Genomic DNA, 17,516 nt, shown 5'->3' on the forward strand with positions numbered 1-17,516 from the left:
CTTCCCGTTTAACAGAAAGAACTCTGAGTGCCAAATAACCAGCTAATCAGAGAAGGCAACATCCTTGCTGTGTTGGTAAGGAAAAATAAAGCTACTTTGCGGAGCAGGAGAGGGGTTTGGGGATCTGAAGACATTTAGAGTCTCACCCTGGCATAGCCCCAGAGACCTATTCATTCTTAGAGACTGCTGAAGTGAGTAAGAACCGCGCCCAACAGCGTTTGTGTCTGGGCTAACACCAGAATCAGAGGCATTTCAGAGGCCTGCTAAGGACCGAGTCTGGATCACACAATCCCTTGTGCGATCTACTAAAGTATTCGTTGGGGCAATAGGCTTCTCTACCTCTCCTGACACGGAGACAGTGTGTCTTCCGAGGGCCCACAAGTCTCGATCTTGCTCGCACACAAAGTTCAACCCGCTACCCTTGCTTCAGAGCGAAGAGCTGGGCACCTGGGATGGGCATCCTGGCTTTTCTGCCTGGTCAGTCCTTTTTCCTCCACGTTTGCCCCCGAAGTCCTAGGACAGCCGAGCAAGGGACTAGGCGTCTGCCTAGGGAGAACGCAGTCAGTACGCCTCCGTCGCGCTCTGGGCGCGGAGGGGATGCTCAGGAACTGCCATGGCGCATACCCCTTCGGCTCAGGATACCTCCATCTCCTTCCCTCTGCCCCCTTTCTTGCTCTTTACGGCCGAGCTCCCTCCAGCCTAGATGCTGGTGCTCAGAGCTCCCTCGTTCGCCACTTTGCCGGGAACTTTGGCGGCTCCCCTGCGCCACCCAGAGAAGGATGTTAATGAGGGAGTGTGGCCAGGCTCTGTGAACAAGCCAGCTCGGGAGCTGCGATTGGCTGCGATAAGGCGGAAGGATGACGTTATGCAAAGAAGGGGCGTGTCCAGGCTGCGAGGGCCCCGCCTCCTTCCCTTTGGGGTTAGTGTGCCTGTGTTTAGCTCTAGGGAGAGTCAAACTGGATTCCACAGGGAGAGCCTGCAAATCACTTCTATTTTAGCAAGGAGAAAACAGAATCTCCATCCAGCAGGGTCCACCCCTCTCTTTCTCCCTCTCCTCTCTTTTTCTATCTCTTTCCCTCCCCCCCTTCCTCTTTCCCTCTCTCTCCCCTTCCCCCCACCCTCTCCGGTGTATCTGTCTACAGCAACCAGCGTCCTCATCTACACGCACCGAAAGGAAAGAAACATCTTTGGTTGAGAGAGGAGGAGGAAAAAAAGAGAGAGAGAAAAAAACTTGCCTGGTTGTGGAAAATGACACTTCAAGTAGCCAAGCCGGCTTCGAGAGTCGTATCTATTGTTTCTTAAATTGTCATCAGGGTGGTTTTTTTCTTCCTGCTTCTTCAAGTGAAGGTACCGCTACAAAAGGAAACTCCAGCCCCTCCTGTTCTCCAACGGCCTGTGATTACTACAAAAAAAAAAAAAAAAAAAAAAAAGCAAAAAAAAAAAAAAAAAAAAAAAAGCACCCAAACTCAAAACCAACCAACCAAACAACCCCCAACAGCCAAGCATACATCTCTGTTTTTTCTTAATTTTGGTCTTTTCGTTGGATTTTCCCTTTCTTTTTTTTTTCCCTCGCCCCCCCTCCTTGTTATCGCTCAGTTTTGAGCGAAGGTTTACATTTTTAAAAATTTTGCTTTTCAGCCCGCCTTGATGTAGCGCGAGTTTCATCGACTCAAAAAAAAAATCTGTGGTTGGAGTTTTTTTTTTTTTTTTTTTTTTTTTTTTTAATATTTTCAAAGGGGAGGAGATTTTCCACAAGAAAAGGTTGTTTTCATGTTTGGGATCCAGGAAAGCATCCAACGGAGTGGAAGCAGTATGAAGGAAGAGCCGCTGGGCAGCGGCATGAACGCGGTGCGGACGTGGATGCAGGGCGCCGGGGTGCTGGACGCCAACACAGCGGCGCAGAGGTGGGTACCGCTGGGGGACCGTGGAGGAGAGGCCGCCGGCTAGCGGGAGAGCCCGGAGACCGCGGCGCCGCTACCCGGGGCCGGGCCACGCGAGTGCGTCTGCCGCTGCGCTGCGCTCGCCGCCTGGGCTCCGCGCTCCCCGGCTGCGCAGCACTCCTCGCCGTTGGCCAGAGAACAGCGAGCTGCCGGAGGGAGCCGAGCCCAAGCTTTGCCGGCACTTTCCGCAGCCCCATCTGCGAGTGTTTTCGTTTTGTTTTAACCCAGAAGAGGCGTCTCTGCAGCACGGTGTTGGATAGCTGCGCTTTTCTGACCGCTTGTTTCTTTTCTGGGTGGCTATATATTTTCCCCTTTTCCTTCCCTTCCCTTCGCTTCCTTAATTTCTCTTCAGTTCTTTCCCTTTCCCCGTTCCTTCTCTCTTCTCTTTTTTCTTAATTTTCTTCTCTCCCCTTTCTTTCTTCCTTTCCATTTCGTTTCACATTTCTTTCCTTTCTCCCTATCTTTCCTTTCTTTTTTCTACCTTCTTTAATTTTTCCTTGTCCTTCCTCACTCTTTTTCTCTTTCCTTCCTTCTCAGTTTCACCCTTCTTTTTTCTTTACTCTTTCCTCACCCGGCTGTCTCCTCCCTCTATTCTCTCCCCATTTCTCTCCTTGTAGTCTTCTTACTTCTCCTATCTGGTTCTTTACTCTCCCCTCTCTCCACTCCTTAGCCTTCAGCTTTTCTCAGTCTGCCTGTAGAGTAGTGATTTCCAACTTTAATTCTCACATCTCCTAAAAGCCTTTCTCATCCCCGTCACCTTGGCCTCCTCCAGTCCCTCTCCCACTCTCCAGACCCTACACTGAGTGGCTTGGAAGCCATGCTCTTGGAGGCCAACTTGAGGAACTTCCCTGGACACACCCAGTGCCCTGTCCAGGGGCTCCTGGTCCCAAGTGAGAAATGGTACCTTGCTCTTTTCATTCTTGGCCACCAGCTGGGCTTAGGGAAAAGTTTGTGGGCCCAGGCCCCATTAGACATATAGGGTGCAGAGGGAGAAGGGAGAGTAATTCCATCTTTCCAGTTTTTTTTTGGGGGGGGGCAAGGACTAGGGACAACTGTCCTGTTTCCATCCCGCTGAGCACAGGGTTGGGAGTGGTTGGTAGTGAGAGTGAATTGGGTAACTAGGCTGGAAGCGAAAGTGTGTGTGTGTGTGTGTGTGTGTGTGTGTGTGTTTGTGTGTGTGTGTGTGTGTGTGTTGCCCGCCAGTGTCCTGCAGTTTGGGCTGACATTGTGGTGTTCCCGGGCACCCCAATCTTCAGTCCCCAGTCCCAGACGGATCTTCTCAGCCAAGCAGCCTTGGCCCTTTGAGTTTCTGCAATGTGTGAGGATGATTTTTCAGAATGGCAAAACTTTGTCAAGACAGGTCTTTCATTAAACAATTAAACCAAACAACAACAGCCACCTACAACAGTAAAACAGAACGCCCCCGTTCCCTTTCCAATGGCGATCGATCATTTCTAATAGCCGCGAGTCCCAATCTGGGACCCTTCTCCCCTTGCTTGTGTTTGTGTAGAAAATTAGCGTGCTGAGGCCGGCTACCGGCAGCTGGCGGAGGCCAGGGAATTTCCTGGAGGGTGGCTGCTGCAGCGAGCAGCCTAGCATCCCTGCATGCATTTCCACCTGCCCACTTACTTGCGAGATTTGGAGGCGTAGTTGGAACCCATTCCCACGCCCTGGCCTTCGAAGTAGTAAACTGCGCACTTTCTCTTTAACCCCCTTTCGCTTCACCCACGGTCACGTTTCCTCTCCACGCAGTGCGCTTCCAGTGGAGTAAAGATTGTAGCGTTTCATCTCCCTACCCAAACCCAAACAAAACTTTCCACCTCTGAGTTCTGATGACCCGCTGTCTCTGGTAGGGGAGGACAGGGGCATGAGTGACATTTGTGCGGTTCGTCAGCCGCGCTAGAGCTCCTGATGGGTCATGGAAGGAGCCCAGGAGATGTTTTGGGAGCAGAGAAGGTGGGTGTTGGGGGGTTCGCTCGCGTGTCCTGGGTGACAGAGGGGTGCGGGACACAGTCTGGCTTAGCCATCTAACTCTGCGTCTTTGGTCGCAGCGGGGTGGGTCTGGCCCGGGCTCACTTTGAGAAGCAGCCGCCTTCTAACCTGCGGAAATCCAACTTCTTCCACTTCGTCCTGGCCCTCTACGACAGACAGGGCCAGCCCGTGGAGATTGAGAGGACGGCCTTTGTGGGGTTCGTGGAGAAGGAAAAAGTAAGTGGGCGCAGCGCAGTCCCCAGTAGTCCCGGGCTCAGAGAGAAGGCCCAGGCTCCTTAGAAGCCGCCTCCATGTGTGGGCAAAGCTTTGCTCACACTCCTGTGAGAGCCCCCCCACCCCCGCCCCCTCGCCTCCAGCTACTTCCCGTCCTGGACGAATCCAGGCTCCTGGGACACAAGGTCCTGCTCCAGAAAGTTAACATGGAGCCCCCAGAACTGGAGAGATTCCAGGGAAAATGAACGGAACCCTACTTCACTCTAGCCCTGGGAGCCTAGGGGTGTGCTCGCTCGAACTATCAGATCTGCATTGCTTGCCTCAGATGGCCCAGGCTGCAGTCCCCAGGCTCTGGGAAGAGTCTCACCCATGTGCACCTCACAGAAATTTCTGGAATGGTAGAAAGAAAGCAGTTCGGGATGACTGTGGAGAAAAGATTAAGTTTGCCACAATTTCTGTTGCTACTGGGGCTGGCTGGCTTTACAGGATTTGGGGGGGTCCCATTTGGGAAAAGTTGCCTTGAAGTTGGTGCACTCGCTCACGGAGACCTCTTTCCTCGTCTCTTGTGTCTTTGGGCCTTGCTGCAAACCAGGAAGCCAACAGCGAAAAGACCAATAATGGGATCCACTACCGGCTCCAGCTCCTCTACAGCAATGGTGAGGCTCCTGTCGGGTCGGTGCCAGCACCCTGGGGCTCAGGGTCAGGGCAGGGGGCTCACGGAGCTCCAGGTGGACGAAAGCCCCCCAGCGAAGCTCAGCCGTCAGCCACCCTCCAGGTGAACAGGCCTCTCCGAAATTTCATTCTAGAAGTTTCTCACCTGAGGAGGCAGAGGGCGGCTTGGTCAGTCCAGGGCTGACCAGAGGCCACTTTTCCCTGACAAGACACTCGCTTGTCTTCTTTCTCCCCTTCTTGAGGCCTGTGTTGTTCGGCCAAATTTCCAGGTCTCATGGCTCTTCGGGTTATTTTTGGGGGTGGGAGTGGGAGGGTAGGAGTGGAGGTGCTCCTGATGGATCCAGGCGGCTTCAGAGTTACTCTAGCCTGGGGGATGAAGAATGGCCAGGTTGAGGGGTTTCCCTCTTTTCTAGCTCCAGTGCTTGGAGGAGGCTTGCTTCTAAGGGAGTAGGCCCGCAGATCCTTTCTGGATTCTGGGAAGGACCGTCTTGGCTCGCCCCTTTCAGGACAGCGGGAGTTCCCCTTGGCCTTGGACCCCACTGTGTGCAGTTTTTGTTTGTTGCTATTGTTATGTGTATTGTGGAGTTCTCTTTTCTTTCAGGGCTTATCCCCTCTCTTAATTTTCCTTCCTCCCTCCACCCCCAGGGATAAGGACTGAACAGGATTTCTACGTGCGCCTCATCGACTCCATGACAAAACAAGTAAGTTTCTTAAAATTCCACACGGAGGGGACGGACGACTCTCGGGTCACCAAATTTGCTGCAGTTCAAAAGCTGGTTGAGCTACTGAAAGATGACTGGGACGCAAACTCTCTAAGCCAGGGTGGCCCTGGCAAAGTTGTTGCAGCGCAGGCTTCCCAGACCATTTCTGCTCGAGGCTCACTGTCTCCCTGGGAAAGCCAGGCCTGGCGATTAAAACCTGGGGTGCTGAGAGAAGGAAAAAGGCCTGAACTTCCTCTGGCTTGGCCAAGGAGTCCTAGGGGAAGCAAAAAGAGCCCTAGAGACAACCCCCTCCGGGGTGGCCGTATGGACTGAACTCTCGAAACGCAAACCAGCCAGGTCTCCCCCAAGGCTCAGGCCTGAGGAATTGGTTTGGGGGTGGGGAGTTGGGGAGAGGTAATTCTGGCTTCTCTAGAAATGAAGCTGTTGGAATTTGCAAATGAACTCTGCACAGATTTTTTTTTTCTTAAAGGCGATGGTATTGGAAGGTAGTGTTGGAAGTGGGAGCCTACAGTTGTTCAAGGATATTTGAAAAAAAAAAAAAAAAAAAACCCTCCTGCTTTGGCCTCCAAGTTTGGCTGTAAGCCAGGGAACAAGAGCTAGCTAGCTTTCTGTCTTAAAGGTACACAGACAGCATTTTCTTAAGCTTGCCAACACACAGTGTCAGGCAGTATACATTAAGGTTGAGTTATGTTTTAAAAGATACAATTATGAGCCGAGTTGGAAGTGAGGCTTGACATTTTAATGAGGCACAGGAAGGTTTTTTTTTTTTTTTTTAAATCTATCCCCCTTCTTGATTTTAAGAAAAAGTATAGTTTCAGAATGAAGTAGCTGGTTAGTTAGTTGAAGTAACAGAAAAAGAGAAGATGGCTTTATTGAGGGGGGGAGAATTCCAAACAAAAGGAAAAGTTATCTCTTGTACAGCAAACAGTAATTTATCGCAGGGTTGAAATGTGTTTATTTGATTGACATTTTAAATATTCCTTTCAAAACAAGGAAGGGTGTTCTTCCTTCACTGGCTTAGAAAGTTTGGAATTAGGGTGTTCATGGATAATTGAAAATAGCTTTAGATCTGCCTGGCTATAATGTGCATAGTACACATTAATAAGCTGTTGGGAGTCGGAAATCTTAACAAGAAGCATTTAATCACAGCTCATGTTGATTATCATGTTTATATTGTAATGCAAATAAAATATATGGAATTATGGACAGGAAGTATATTTTTAAAGTAATAAGTGTCTAAAATTGCTATCGTGTTATTTCCCTTACGTATTTTTGCCCCTGGAAGACTGTGTTTATTTCTTAGTTGACAGCTCAGAGTAAATTCCCATTTATTGTTCTAGCTACAGTTATTCTCTTGAATTCTTTTGATTGCTACATAGAGTAATTCTCTCTCCTTTGGACACTGAACTTTTGGTTTTTTTTTTTTTCCTGAACAGAAACACACACAAAAAAACTTGATTTAGTGTTTTTTTAAAAATGTTTTCTGATATCAAAACAAAATATATTAGATGGAATTTGGTTTTTCAAAAACAGCTTTTGATACGATGGGTGTCATTTCTTGTCCTTCTCGTCAGAGAGGAGTGAAAACAGGGAAGCCAGAGGGAAAAGAATGAACTTTAACCCCTACTCCACACGTATTTATTAGGACTTACTTTTTAAGAGAAAGGACAGCTACACCAACAACTGTACAGAGTCGATGTGTTTATGTAGCGTTGACCACTGCAAGTGCAGGCCGAGAGCTATGAGTTGCTCTACTCCAAGGAGCATAAAGTTGCAATAAGTTTGGAGAGATTGTTTCTGTTTGATTTAAATCTCCCCAAAACTTTAATTCCTACCTCCCTAAGCAAATATTGCTACTAAGAATTGATTCTTATCAACAAACTCTCTCATATGAGAACAGTGGAAGGAATTTTTTTTAAAAAATATAAAGCAATATGACAAACATTTTACTAACAGGGCCATAGAGTTTTTTTTTTTTTAAGCTACAGCTGAAGGTATCTTTATGACAGCATCATAAATTCCATGGGGGAGGGAGAGAGGGGAAATGGTTCCTTTAAAAAAATATAAAATAAAAAAAATAAAAATAAAAAATAACAGGTATGAGAAAGACATTTGCCATATATGTAAGTTTAAGTTATAAATACATGTAGTTATATATTCTAGCCAGGAGCAATCTGAAAAAAAAAATTAACAGTTATCTAAGTTGGTGTAAAAGTATCAAGACAAAAGACAGTTTAAGATGTCTCCATCTGCTTTCATGGTGATTGGGTACCCGCCCTTTCTATAACTTTCACTTTGAAAGGTAATCTGTGTTCAGTATCCAGTTGCTTGTCCTTTGAGTCCAGGCTGCCAAAGTTTTAGAAGTAGGTAACCCTCTTATGGGCTCAGTTAATATCATGCACTCCAAAAAGGCAGATAGAGATCCCGGAAGCTGTATTTTCTTAGCTGCGGGGGGGGGGGGGGTCATGTTTACACTCAGCTCCAGGAGTGATCTCCCAGTAGTTTGAAATTACTCTGTGGTAATTAAACGCTCAGTCTGACTTAAACCTTCTAAAAGTGTTGGTTCTATGTAGCTATAGACAGTGGCCCGTTGCCCTCTGCGAAGGGCTTCCTGATGCATTTCAGATTTTGATATTCAGAGTGTGGAGCAGAGTACAACTGTCAAGGTCTAAGGACACCAGAGCTGGTGGAAGGAGTACCTGGCCACCGTGAAATCTTGTCTCCGTTGTTTGGTGACCCTACTACTACCCCTCCTGTGAATAGACACGTGCCTTTGCGCACGTGATGTCGTACCCTTGACTCACAAGCTGGGGTTAACATTCAGACGGAATCGTCAGCCAGTCCCACGCAAGAGTGGCTGGGCTACAGCTGCCCAGGCTGTTCCTCATTTTGAGTACATCTAGCAGCGACACGGAGGCCAGACAGAAATGCACTCAATCAACCCAGATGTCTGAGGATGACACAGTGTTTCACACCTTCCTAAAGTGTCTCATTAGACTATTTGGAGGAAGGATTCCTAATTTTGGGCCCTACTCTGTAGTAGTACTATGGAATCTCATTAGGAGCGAATACAGAAGGCTCTGAGATTCCCTCTCCGTATCCCCCCTTTTTTTTCTTTTGTAAAACATGGGGTATAAAATATAAAAGTTTGAGCAAAACAAAACAGAGCGACAACCAAATCAAAACCCGTTCGGCCAGAAAAGAAATGTCTTGCTTTTGGGAAGGGTTGTTCGAGAAAACCAAGTTTAGCTGGCCTAAAAATAGATTGTTTTTGTGTTGTTGCTGTTTTTGGTATTCTATTAGTGAGCAGGCAGAAGCCCTTAGGATCCAGAAGTTTATGGCTAATGCATCCAGAAGCAGTGTCAACTGCAGAAGCTCTCGTGGACCCAGTTAGGGAGGCCTGAGGTTTAACCTGTCTCACTTCAGCTTTGCATGTGTGATTTGAGATGCGATGTCCTCTGTGGTTCATTCATTGAGAGGGGGAGAGAGGGAGAGAGAGAGAGAGAGAGAGAGGGAGAGAGAGAGAGAGAGAGAGAGATCGAGAGAGATCTGTCCTTAAGTAGTTAATACACGCCGAACCAGCTCATTTCTTACGCTAGTTTGCTTTAAGAGTGAGTGTTTCCTAGTGACACTTAGTAAAGAAAAGAAACCCAACCTCACATTCCCTGCCCCCAAGCCAAAGTGTTTCTCCGCCCCCCCCCCTTATTTCATTTATTTATTTTTGTGAAGGGCAAACAGAAGTCACCGCACGTTTGTATGTATTGGTTTAAAGGTGGGGTGGGTGCAGGGCTGTGAACAGTGCTGATACAATGGGGGGGCGCAGGGACAGTAAACGTGAAGGGTGTCAGATCTGTTTCTTTCTGTATTTATTCAGAGGTTCCCAGCCCTTAAAGTTGCTGCTTTAACTTTACCCTCATTGGTTATATCATTATATTCTACCATGGCTGCATAGGTTTGATTAACTACTCTTTCAGCTCATTTGGTGATAGACACTATTTTGTTTTTCTTTTTTCGACGTATCTATAAGTTCCTAAGGAATTTACCAGGCCAGCAGAGAGGCTCTTTCATATACCCAGGGAGTCAAACAAGAGAGGACAGAGCAGGTTTATGTCAGGGGCTAGATTTCAACAGCTTTCTGTCTCCTTCGGTAACATGTCAGAAAACGCAGGTGATTTAAATTTCCTTGCACATAGAGGAATGAAGAAGTTTGGAATTTTTATGCATGATCAGGACCTGTGTTTGGGAAAATGTAAACTCATCACACTGGAAAATGTGTTGTTTGGAGTCTGGGGGTGAAAACAAAGCTGATGGTTTTGGAGAGCTCGCCGGAGCCAGATGGCCTAGTACTTCCCCAGTCTGGCGGCCCAACTGCTCCCTCCTGGATAATATACAGCCATTTGTTCGGGGATATTTACGCTAGAGCTGTTTCCATGTGAATGTTTGAACAGCATTAAAAACGAACATATTAGTCGGGATGCATTTATCGAACTCATATGGCTGTACAGACAGCCCGCTATCTGTGTGTTTCTTACTGGGGATGACGACTGTTAGGACGTGGGCATGCGTGAATTGTTGACATAGGTTTTGGAGCAGGGAAGATTGGGTTTTGGCGAGGAATGAAAAAGTATGTATGAATTTAGAATCAAACAAATGGGAAAAATGGTTGCGCCCAACTCAAAGTTCTGCTGTGGAAATTAAATAGATCTTAAGACCTTAGAACAGTGATTGGCATATATTAAATATATAATAAACTAGCTATTTTTATGATTTTATCATTCCTGCCTGGCTGAGTTGACAAAGTCAATTGTATCTACTAACGCAGTAAATGCAGTAACTATCTATGTAGAAGATCGTTTATTACTTCTAGGGGAAAAAAAATGTCCTATGGAATTATTTGAGGTATTTAGTCCCCACCCAACCCTAGGGCATTTGAATAATATAAGGGCTTCGAGATCTTCCAGACAGAAGGGATGTAACAGAAAGTCCCCCTGCGCTGGGAACGTGCTTGCCTTTTAGTCGGGGCTGTGGTGTAACTGAGCAGCACAGTGAATCTGATATCTTGCCTCACTCAGTTCTGAAAACAGGCCTGCTTAGCTGCAGAGCTGAAATTACATCTTCGCAATTTGTCCGCCAGTAGCCAAGTTGCTACTTGAGGCAAAATGAGTTTTGATTTTTTACTCTCCTATTAATGTTAGATTGCTGCGTGACACAATTGTTTATGGAATGCCAGGTTTGTGGTGTTTTCTTTGGCATGGCTTAATTTTTTTAACTAGGGTTCTTTCACCTACTGGAAACTGGACTATATTACGTAGCACTCTTTTATTTTATATATATGTATTTTAATGAAAGGCAGTGGAACATGGTGGGTGAATGTAGTCATTACTGTACAGTGTATTGATACTATAGACATCATTATTGCCTTTTGATTAGCTGAATTCTTAGTAATTTGCTATCATCCTTAGTTCATATTTGGAAGGTACTCCTCTTTTGGTTGAAGAAGGCTGTTTTTTTTTTATATTTATGGCCCTTTCTCTGAGGTGACAAATAGACTTTGCTTTTTGTTTTGTTTTCAGAAATAGAAGTATCATTTTCAGGGTTATTGTTTTGATTTATGTGGGAAATTCAAGTTTCTGTTACCTCTCCTCTTCCTTCTCCTTCCCTCCCCCTCCCCCCTTATTGCAAATCGGGGACAAATTCCTAATGAGAAAAATGTGCCTTCTCATTGCTCCCTTGAGTGTGGCCTGGGACAGAAGGAGTTAAAACTATCTGAAAAGTAAACAAAAGAAAGCAAGCTCAATTCTGTGAACTTCTGTGGGCATCCCATTGAAGTGTGATCCCCGTGTGTCCCCCCAACCCCCACGTTTGGCTGTGTGGTCTCTACCCTGAAGTAAGAAGTCTCAGTGAGATTTTAAGACTCAGCAATATTTTTGAAAACCTAGGGATGACTTTTAAAACAGTGGTAACTGAGGCAGGCGTGGTACAGGGATTGATTTTCTAAGACTTGCCCATGTTGACATATAATTAATTAAGCAGTTAAAACGAATGGAATTTTCTCTTTCGGACAACGAAACTGTTGTTCTTCAAGGGTATGAAGGTTTTGTCAATGCCCAGGTTTTCTTCTTTAGTTAATATATATCACACATGCACGCACACACATACATAGACACATGCACACACACACAATATGATTCAGAAAACAAGAACAGGCATTCGTTTCTGCTTGCTTGTTACTTTCTGTTAGGGGCTGACATTCAGAGAGAGGAACTACTGACCTATCAGAAAGTTGGGTCTCCAAATATGACCGCTTTGGACAACTTGTCTCTTGAGTAGCATAGGTTTTGAAAGTTGAGGTGAAGTTACTTCTGTTTATTGTTTTACGTTTCTTTCTGTCCAAGCATCCCTATGGCCTTGAGGTGTTTGTTTGCCCTTGGCAGGGTTAATGTAAACAGCATTTTCTACTTGATTATATATATATATATATATATATATATATATATATATATACATATATATATACACACATATATATTATATTATTATTTCTATGGTGATAAAGCTCAACTTGATTCACCCTCGATGGATCTATTTCAATAATGCATTTTTATAATTTCTCTCCCTCTCCCTCCCGTCTGAGTGGCAGCTCCCCCATCCACACTTCTGATAAACACATTGATTTATTTAAGCCGGTGTTGTCCTTGTTGCTTTCTCAGCAGACCACCTTCCTCCCAGTGAGCAGACGCATGATTTACTGTGGAGGATGACAATAAGCCTTCTTCTCAGGGCTCCATTGTCTGCATCCTAAGCCAGCTGTCTATTAAAATGGTTTCACTTAAAATAGTCAAGGCTGTTTATATGCCCCTGGGATCTCCCAGCTGATCCAACCTCAACCATCTCGCCTCAAACCCCACAGAAGCATACATTTAAATTAGGGAGAGAAGCTGAAGCCCCCTGTCCTCCAAAATTGGCATTAGAAGATGCCTACCCTTGGGGGTGGTGTTTAACGTCTGGATTTGCTCAACTGTGAGGCAGTCTTGCTGTGCGTGCTAAATGTACACAGTAGAGATGCTTTTAGTAGGGGGGCAAGCTGGAGTGGGAACTTTGAAGCAGTGGGGGGTGGGATTGGGGGAGAGTCTGTCTTAAAGTTACCATGATACTGGAGCCACCCAAATAAATCTATCATATCTACCTACGCTTGGTCCCATCTAAACACTCACCTCTGGACCAATATTTTCTCTCTCTTGTGTATGTACATGCATGCATGCATGTGTGTTTAAGGGAAGCTTGCTCCCTTAACTCGACAGTGCGGTTTACTCTAGGGGCAGGAATTTTACCCTTCCTATCCCATGGTAGACTCCACTCTATTTTACTGCAGAATTCCCCAGAAGCAGGTACTTCTTTTTCTACCCCCTGTGCCTCGAGAACCCTTCTTATTCTATCCAGGCGCAGGGAGACGGAAGGCAGAGGGAGAGGGAGAGAGAGAGGGAGGGCAGAAACCTCCGATTCCAGATCTCCCCAGAGTTCTTAATTATTTCTGAGCAAATCCAAACTCTTGGTTTCATTTTTCTATGCTCGACTTGGAGAAAGATTCTCTGTTTTGACTCCACCGCCAGAAGCAAAGCGGCAACTCAGTATCTGGTAAAGAGATGTATTATGGAGGGGCTGGGCCTTTAACAAGTGATGTTCAGTTACCAAGGAGAAAACACAGGACTTCTGGGAGTCCCTGTCATCCATTGCCTGGGGGAGTCCTCAGTGGATTTGCTTTGAAGCGTATTATTAACTGGGTATTATTGTGGCCTCATTCATTTCAACTAGCAGCCTTGGTAATAGTAATGTTTATCTCCTCTAGAAAGTTCCAAACCGAGATCTTATGTAACTGATATGCCTGCCATGTCCCCCCAAATCATGTCATTTCGTCTCCTCTGCCACCTCCCTGCTCCAGCACAGAAAAGTTCTCCAGACCTGTAGACTGACTTATTGAGTTACTATTATTGTTGTTATTGTTACTATTACTATTATTATTTTAGCAGCAAGGCAAACGCTGGAGCTGCAGCAGAGGCTATGCAGAGTTTCAGGAGAACATAGAGCCAATGTAGTGACAATGGGAGCTAGCAGAAACGCGTCACTTGAATTTTTTTTTCCAGCACTATGCTTGAGAGCTAATCAGTAATTTACTGTGTTTTCTTTCTTCCTTTCTTGAATTTTTTTTTAAACAGCGATTGTAGGAAATAGAAGAGACACATCTATGTTTTTAAAAATATTAAAATTATTTATTATTTAGCTTGTGTGTGCTTAAGTGCACCTACACGCTCATGTATGTGCACTCCATAGCGTATGTGTGGAGGTCAAAGGACAATCATCGGTTCTTTCCTTCCACAGTGTAAGTCGCAGGAATTGAACTTGGGCCCTTAGGCTTTTTGGCAGGCGTCTTTATTTGATGAGCCACCTTGCTTGCTTCAATGTTTGGTTTCCAGAATATTTTTAATTAATGCATTTTCTTGGATAAAGCAACTTTTGGGGCCTTTGAAGAAGTCGTTTAAGATATTGGCGAAAGGGCCAGCAAGAAGGCTCAGAAGGTAATGGGGCTTGCTGAGCAAGCCTGGAGACCTGAGCTCAATTCCGATCTCCACATGATGGGAAGAGAGAACCAACTCCTGAAATTTGTTCTCTGACCTATACACACATGCACACACACGCACATACACAACACACACACACACACACACACACAAACCTACACACACATATACTCTCACATACAAACACTCACACACAGTAGTGCACACCCTCCCAATATGATAAATAACTATAACAAGAATGAAGGAAGAGTCACACTAAAACTAGTGACTAGAGATTTGACACATAGTAGGACGTTAACATAGTGCAAGTCATTGCCCCAGACAACAGTTCTGAATGACTAATAAGGGGTGGACTACGACATTCTATTGTGAAAAGCTAGCCTGTGGTCACTGGTAGACGGTGGGCATCGCTCTGAGCAAATGGTTAGAACGAATGCTGTTAATAAACTTGTGGATGGGTAGAACCTGGTTCAGAGGGAATTCAGCATCACTGTGTGCTGTTGTCCTGCCTTGCCGTCTAAGACTTCCATATGAGCTGGAGAACCAGAATAGAACCCAGACAGAAGGGTATTCTACAAAGTAAGTGGCCTGTGTTCTCATCAGTGCCAATGCCATGCCCCACAGTGACTGGAGGATATTCGGAATGGAAGTCGGCAGGACAGCTGAGCGCGGTGATTAGTACAGGATTTTCTTTCGCTGTAAAGGACATTATTAGGTAATTGGTAAATCTCAATAAGGTCTGGAGATTAGATTATTCTATTGTATCAATGCTAATTTTCTGATTTAGATAATTGTGCTGTGATTATGCATGAAAAAGCCTGGTTTTCAGGAAATGCATGCAGATATATTGAGGATATATCTGCAATTTGCTAAAAAGTGATTTAGGAGAAAGAGAAAAATAGGAAACAAATTTAGAGTAAAGCGCAAACATTTGAGGAATCTGGGTAATGAATATTCTATCCTGGACTTCTAAATATATTCTTTCAACCATTTTAGAATTCTACAGTTAAAGTAAAAACAAGTTTACTTTTTTAAATACAAGGTTATGATGAGCTAGTCATAGAAGATAGTTTTGATGGGCCAATGTTAGAGAAATGTGCTTTTTCTTTCTTTTCTCCCCCCCCCTTTTTTTTTGCCTAACCACTTTTTCTTCCTTTTTAATTTGTTGTAAAGTTTACTCTGCTCTGTGCTTAGATACTATAATCAGGTCACGACCCACGGATCTGTCTACACTGGGTCTTAGGTCACCGTGGTTCTGTCTCCAAGTTCAAAACCATACATAGTGCGTATGGCGAGTTAAGCACAGAAGTACTTTTCTGCACCACATAACAGTACGAATAATCTCTGGTTAATTTAAATAGTTTTGTCACCAAGAAACTGAGGGTTCTGTGAATGTGTGAAAGTAATTTTATTAACAATTTGAAGCTGTGTTACATTAGTATTATGCAGTGATACAGTGTTAAGTGAGTTAAATGTATGCTGATGCAGAGCCCCGGGTCTACCAATGACGTTTTGTGTATCTCTTTGGCTGGGGTAGTAACCTGTAGAACCATGGCAAGCTTGGGGAACTTGATGGGTATCCCAAGGCAAAATGTTGATTGTGTTGCAAAAGAAGAAAAGGGAGCAGAGCACCCGAGGATGGTGGTTGAGGGAATCCAGATTTTGAGAGTGAGATGTAATTCTCTGCTCAGGGAGCTGACTCTGTGATTTCAAACCCCCACACAGCATATGCTGGCAAGGGTTCCCATCTGGGCGGGTGTACACCCTGCAACAGCACTAGCTTTCAGCCTCTCGGTAGGAAGAGGGGTTTTCCCTGATTGAATCGCTTCAGAAATGACGTAGTCGGTGCATAGACGCATAGCTTTTCCCAAACTTGCTTCCTGCTACTCACTCGCCAGTGGAACGCTAAATGTGGGGGGCTGGGAGCGGTGTGGAAAGCAAGTGTACCCGGCTGGCTGATCAAACAACCCACAGGCCCCTCTATATTTGAAATACAAAATACTGCAGCTTCTTCAGCCTTCTGGAGCTTCCCTCTCTATTGATTAGACTTATTTTTATTCTGTATTGAGAAGAGAACCATGGTTGTCTTGACAACAGATGCCCAGCACATGCTCTGGTCCAAAGATGTGCATAATGAGGTGGCCGATAGGGCGGAGAGGATCATATCCCACTCCACTCGATCTGGGCCGGGTCCTGAGCAATGTGTCCTGAAATAATCAGGCCAGTAAGGTTTTTTGCTCCTAAAAGTTAATTGGCCCCCAGCAGGGGCAAGGTGGTGAAGAACTGGACTGTTACACGGAACCCTCTGGTACTTGCTTCTATTTTTAGCTAAAAGCATGCCTTTACTTTCAGGCCATAGTGTACGAAGGCCAAGACAAGAACCCGGAAATGTGCCGAGTACTGCTCACACACGAGATCATGTGCAGGTAAGACCTCTCTCTCTCTCTCTCTCTCTCTCTCTCTCTCTCTCTCTCTCATCATCATCATCATCGAGGTAAAGATGAATTTGGATCACAAACCTAGGTGAAATCAGCTCCCCCGGGGGTGGGGGTGGGGCGTATGCTCCTTTTGCTTTCGGTAAAGCGTCTAGAAGAATTCTTAGACACGTGCAGTCCTGTCAAGGATCACACGGCGGTTCTCAGTCATTACATTTCATCTCGGAAGACATCGGTTTGCGTTTTTTGATACCTCACGGTTCATGGTCACTGAGTGGCACTCTCCCTCATCCTTCCCAGTGGAGTCAAATCGAGTACAACCTCCTTTTTGGTGACATTTGCGCTCAACTGCACGCTTAGTAAAACATGAGTTCTCTTGAAGTCAGCAGAGGCTTCTGTTTGGGTCAACTTGAAAGTTACACTTCCTCCTTTGAGTTCTTACACCCCCCCCTGATACCTGAGCCTCATTTTCTCTCTCTCTCTGATCTCCTCTCTCTCTCTCTCTCTCTCTCTCTCTCTCTCTCTCTCTCTCTCTCTCTCTCTCCCTTTTCTCCTTGTGGATTTTTTTTTTAGTTATCCTGTATATATCTGAACATGAAGCTAACATTTCTTAGGGGTAGTGAGCTTTGGGGTTTTGGGGAAGGATAGTGAGAAAGAGACGACATCATGTTCCTCACCGATGAGTCTCTTCACTTTCTGCTGTGATCATGCTGAAGTGGCATCTGAGAACACAGTCCCCATCCGTGGCCTCAGCCAGACCTGCACTGGAGAGGGACAAGGGGGCAGCCTTTTAACTTATGCTCTTATTTCTTGTAAAATAACCCAGCGTTTGGCTTCCAACATCTCCCAAGTAATTGGACAAAGCTGGGAGATGCCACTTGCCATCAGAGGAGGGCTCCTAATTGCTTTGTTAGCTGAGCAGGCTCTCCCGGGCACAAAGTGTGTTTGGCTGCTGAATGTCATTGA

At 45.5% G+C, this 17,516-nt stretch overlaps 1 protein-coding gene across 2 annotated transcripts in view; it reads left to right on the plus strand.

Moving 5' to 3' along the window:
• Nucleotides 1–1,749: 1,749 nt before the first annotated feature.
• Nucleotides 1,750–17,516, plus strand: part of Ebf1 (EBF transcription factor 1) — a 386,748-nt gene continuing 370,981 nt past the window's right edge. The window contains exons 1-5 of one of the 2 annotated variants that reach the window (XM_032913237.1): nucleotides 1,750–1,904; nucleotides 3,992–4,148; nucleotides 4,738–4,801; nucleotides 5,463–5,518; nucleotides 16,468–16,541. In XM_032913237.1, the coding sequence (XP_032769128.1) occupies nucleotides 1,771–1,904; nucleotides 3,992–4,148; nucleotides 4,738–4,801; nucleotides 5,463–5,518; nucleotides 16,468–16,541 (485 nt within the window). In that variant the 5' untranslated portion in view covers nucleotides 1,750–1,770. Of the gene's footprint in view, nucleotides 1,905–2,757; nucleotides 2,841–3,991; nucleotides 4,149–4,737; nucleotides 4,802–5,462; nucleotides 5,519–16,467; nucleotides 16,542–17,516 lie in introns of those variants that run through there. The other variant, XM_032913238.1, reaches the window with a different exon arrangement.

Source organism: Rattus rattus, chromosome 9, assembly GCF_011064425.1.
Source record: "Rattus rattus isolate New Zealand chromosome 9, Rrattus_CSIRO_v1, whole genome shotgun sequence".
In the NCBI taxonomy this organism is placed as follows: domain Eukaryota; kingdom Metazoa; phylum Chordata; class Mammalia; order Rodentia; family Muridae; genus Rattus; species Rattus rattus.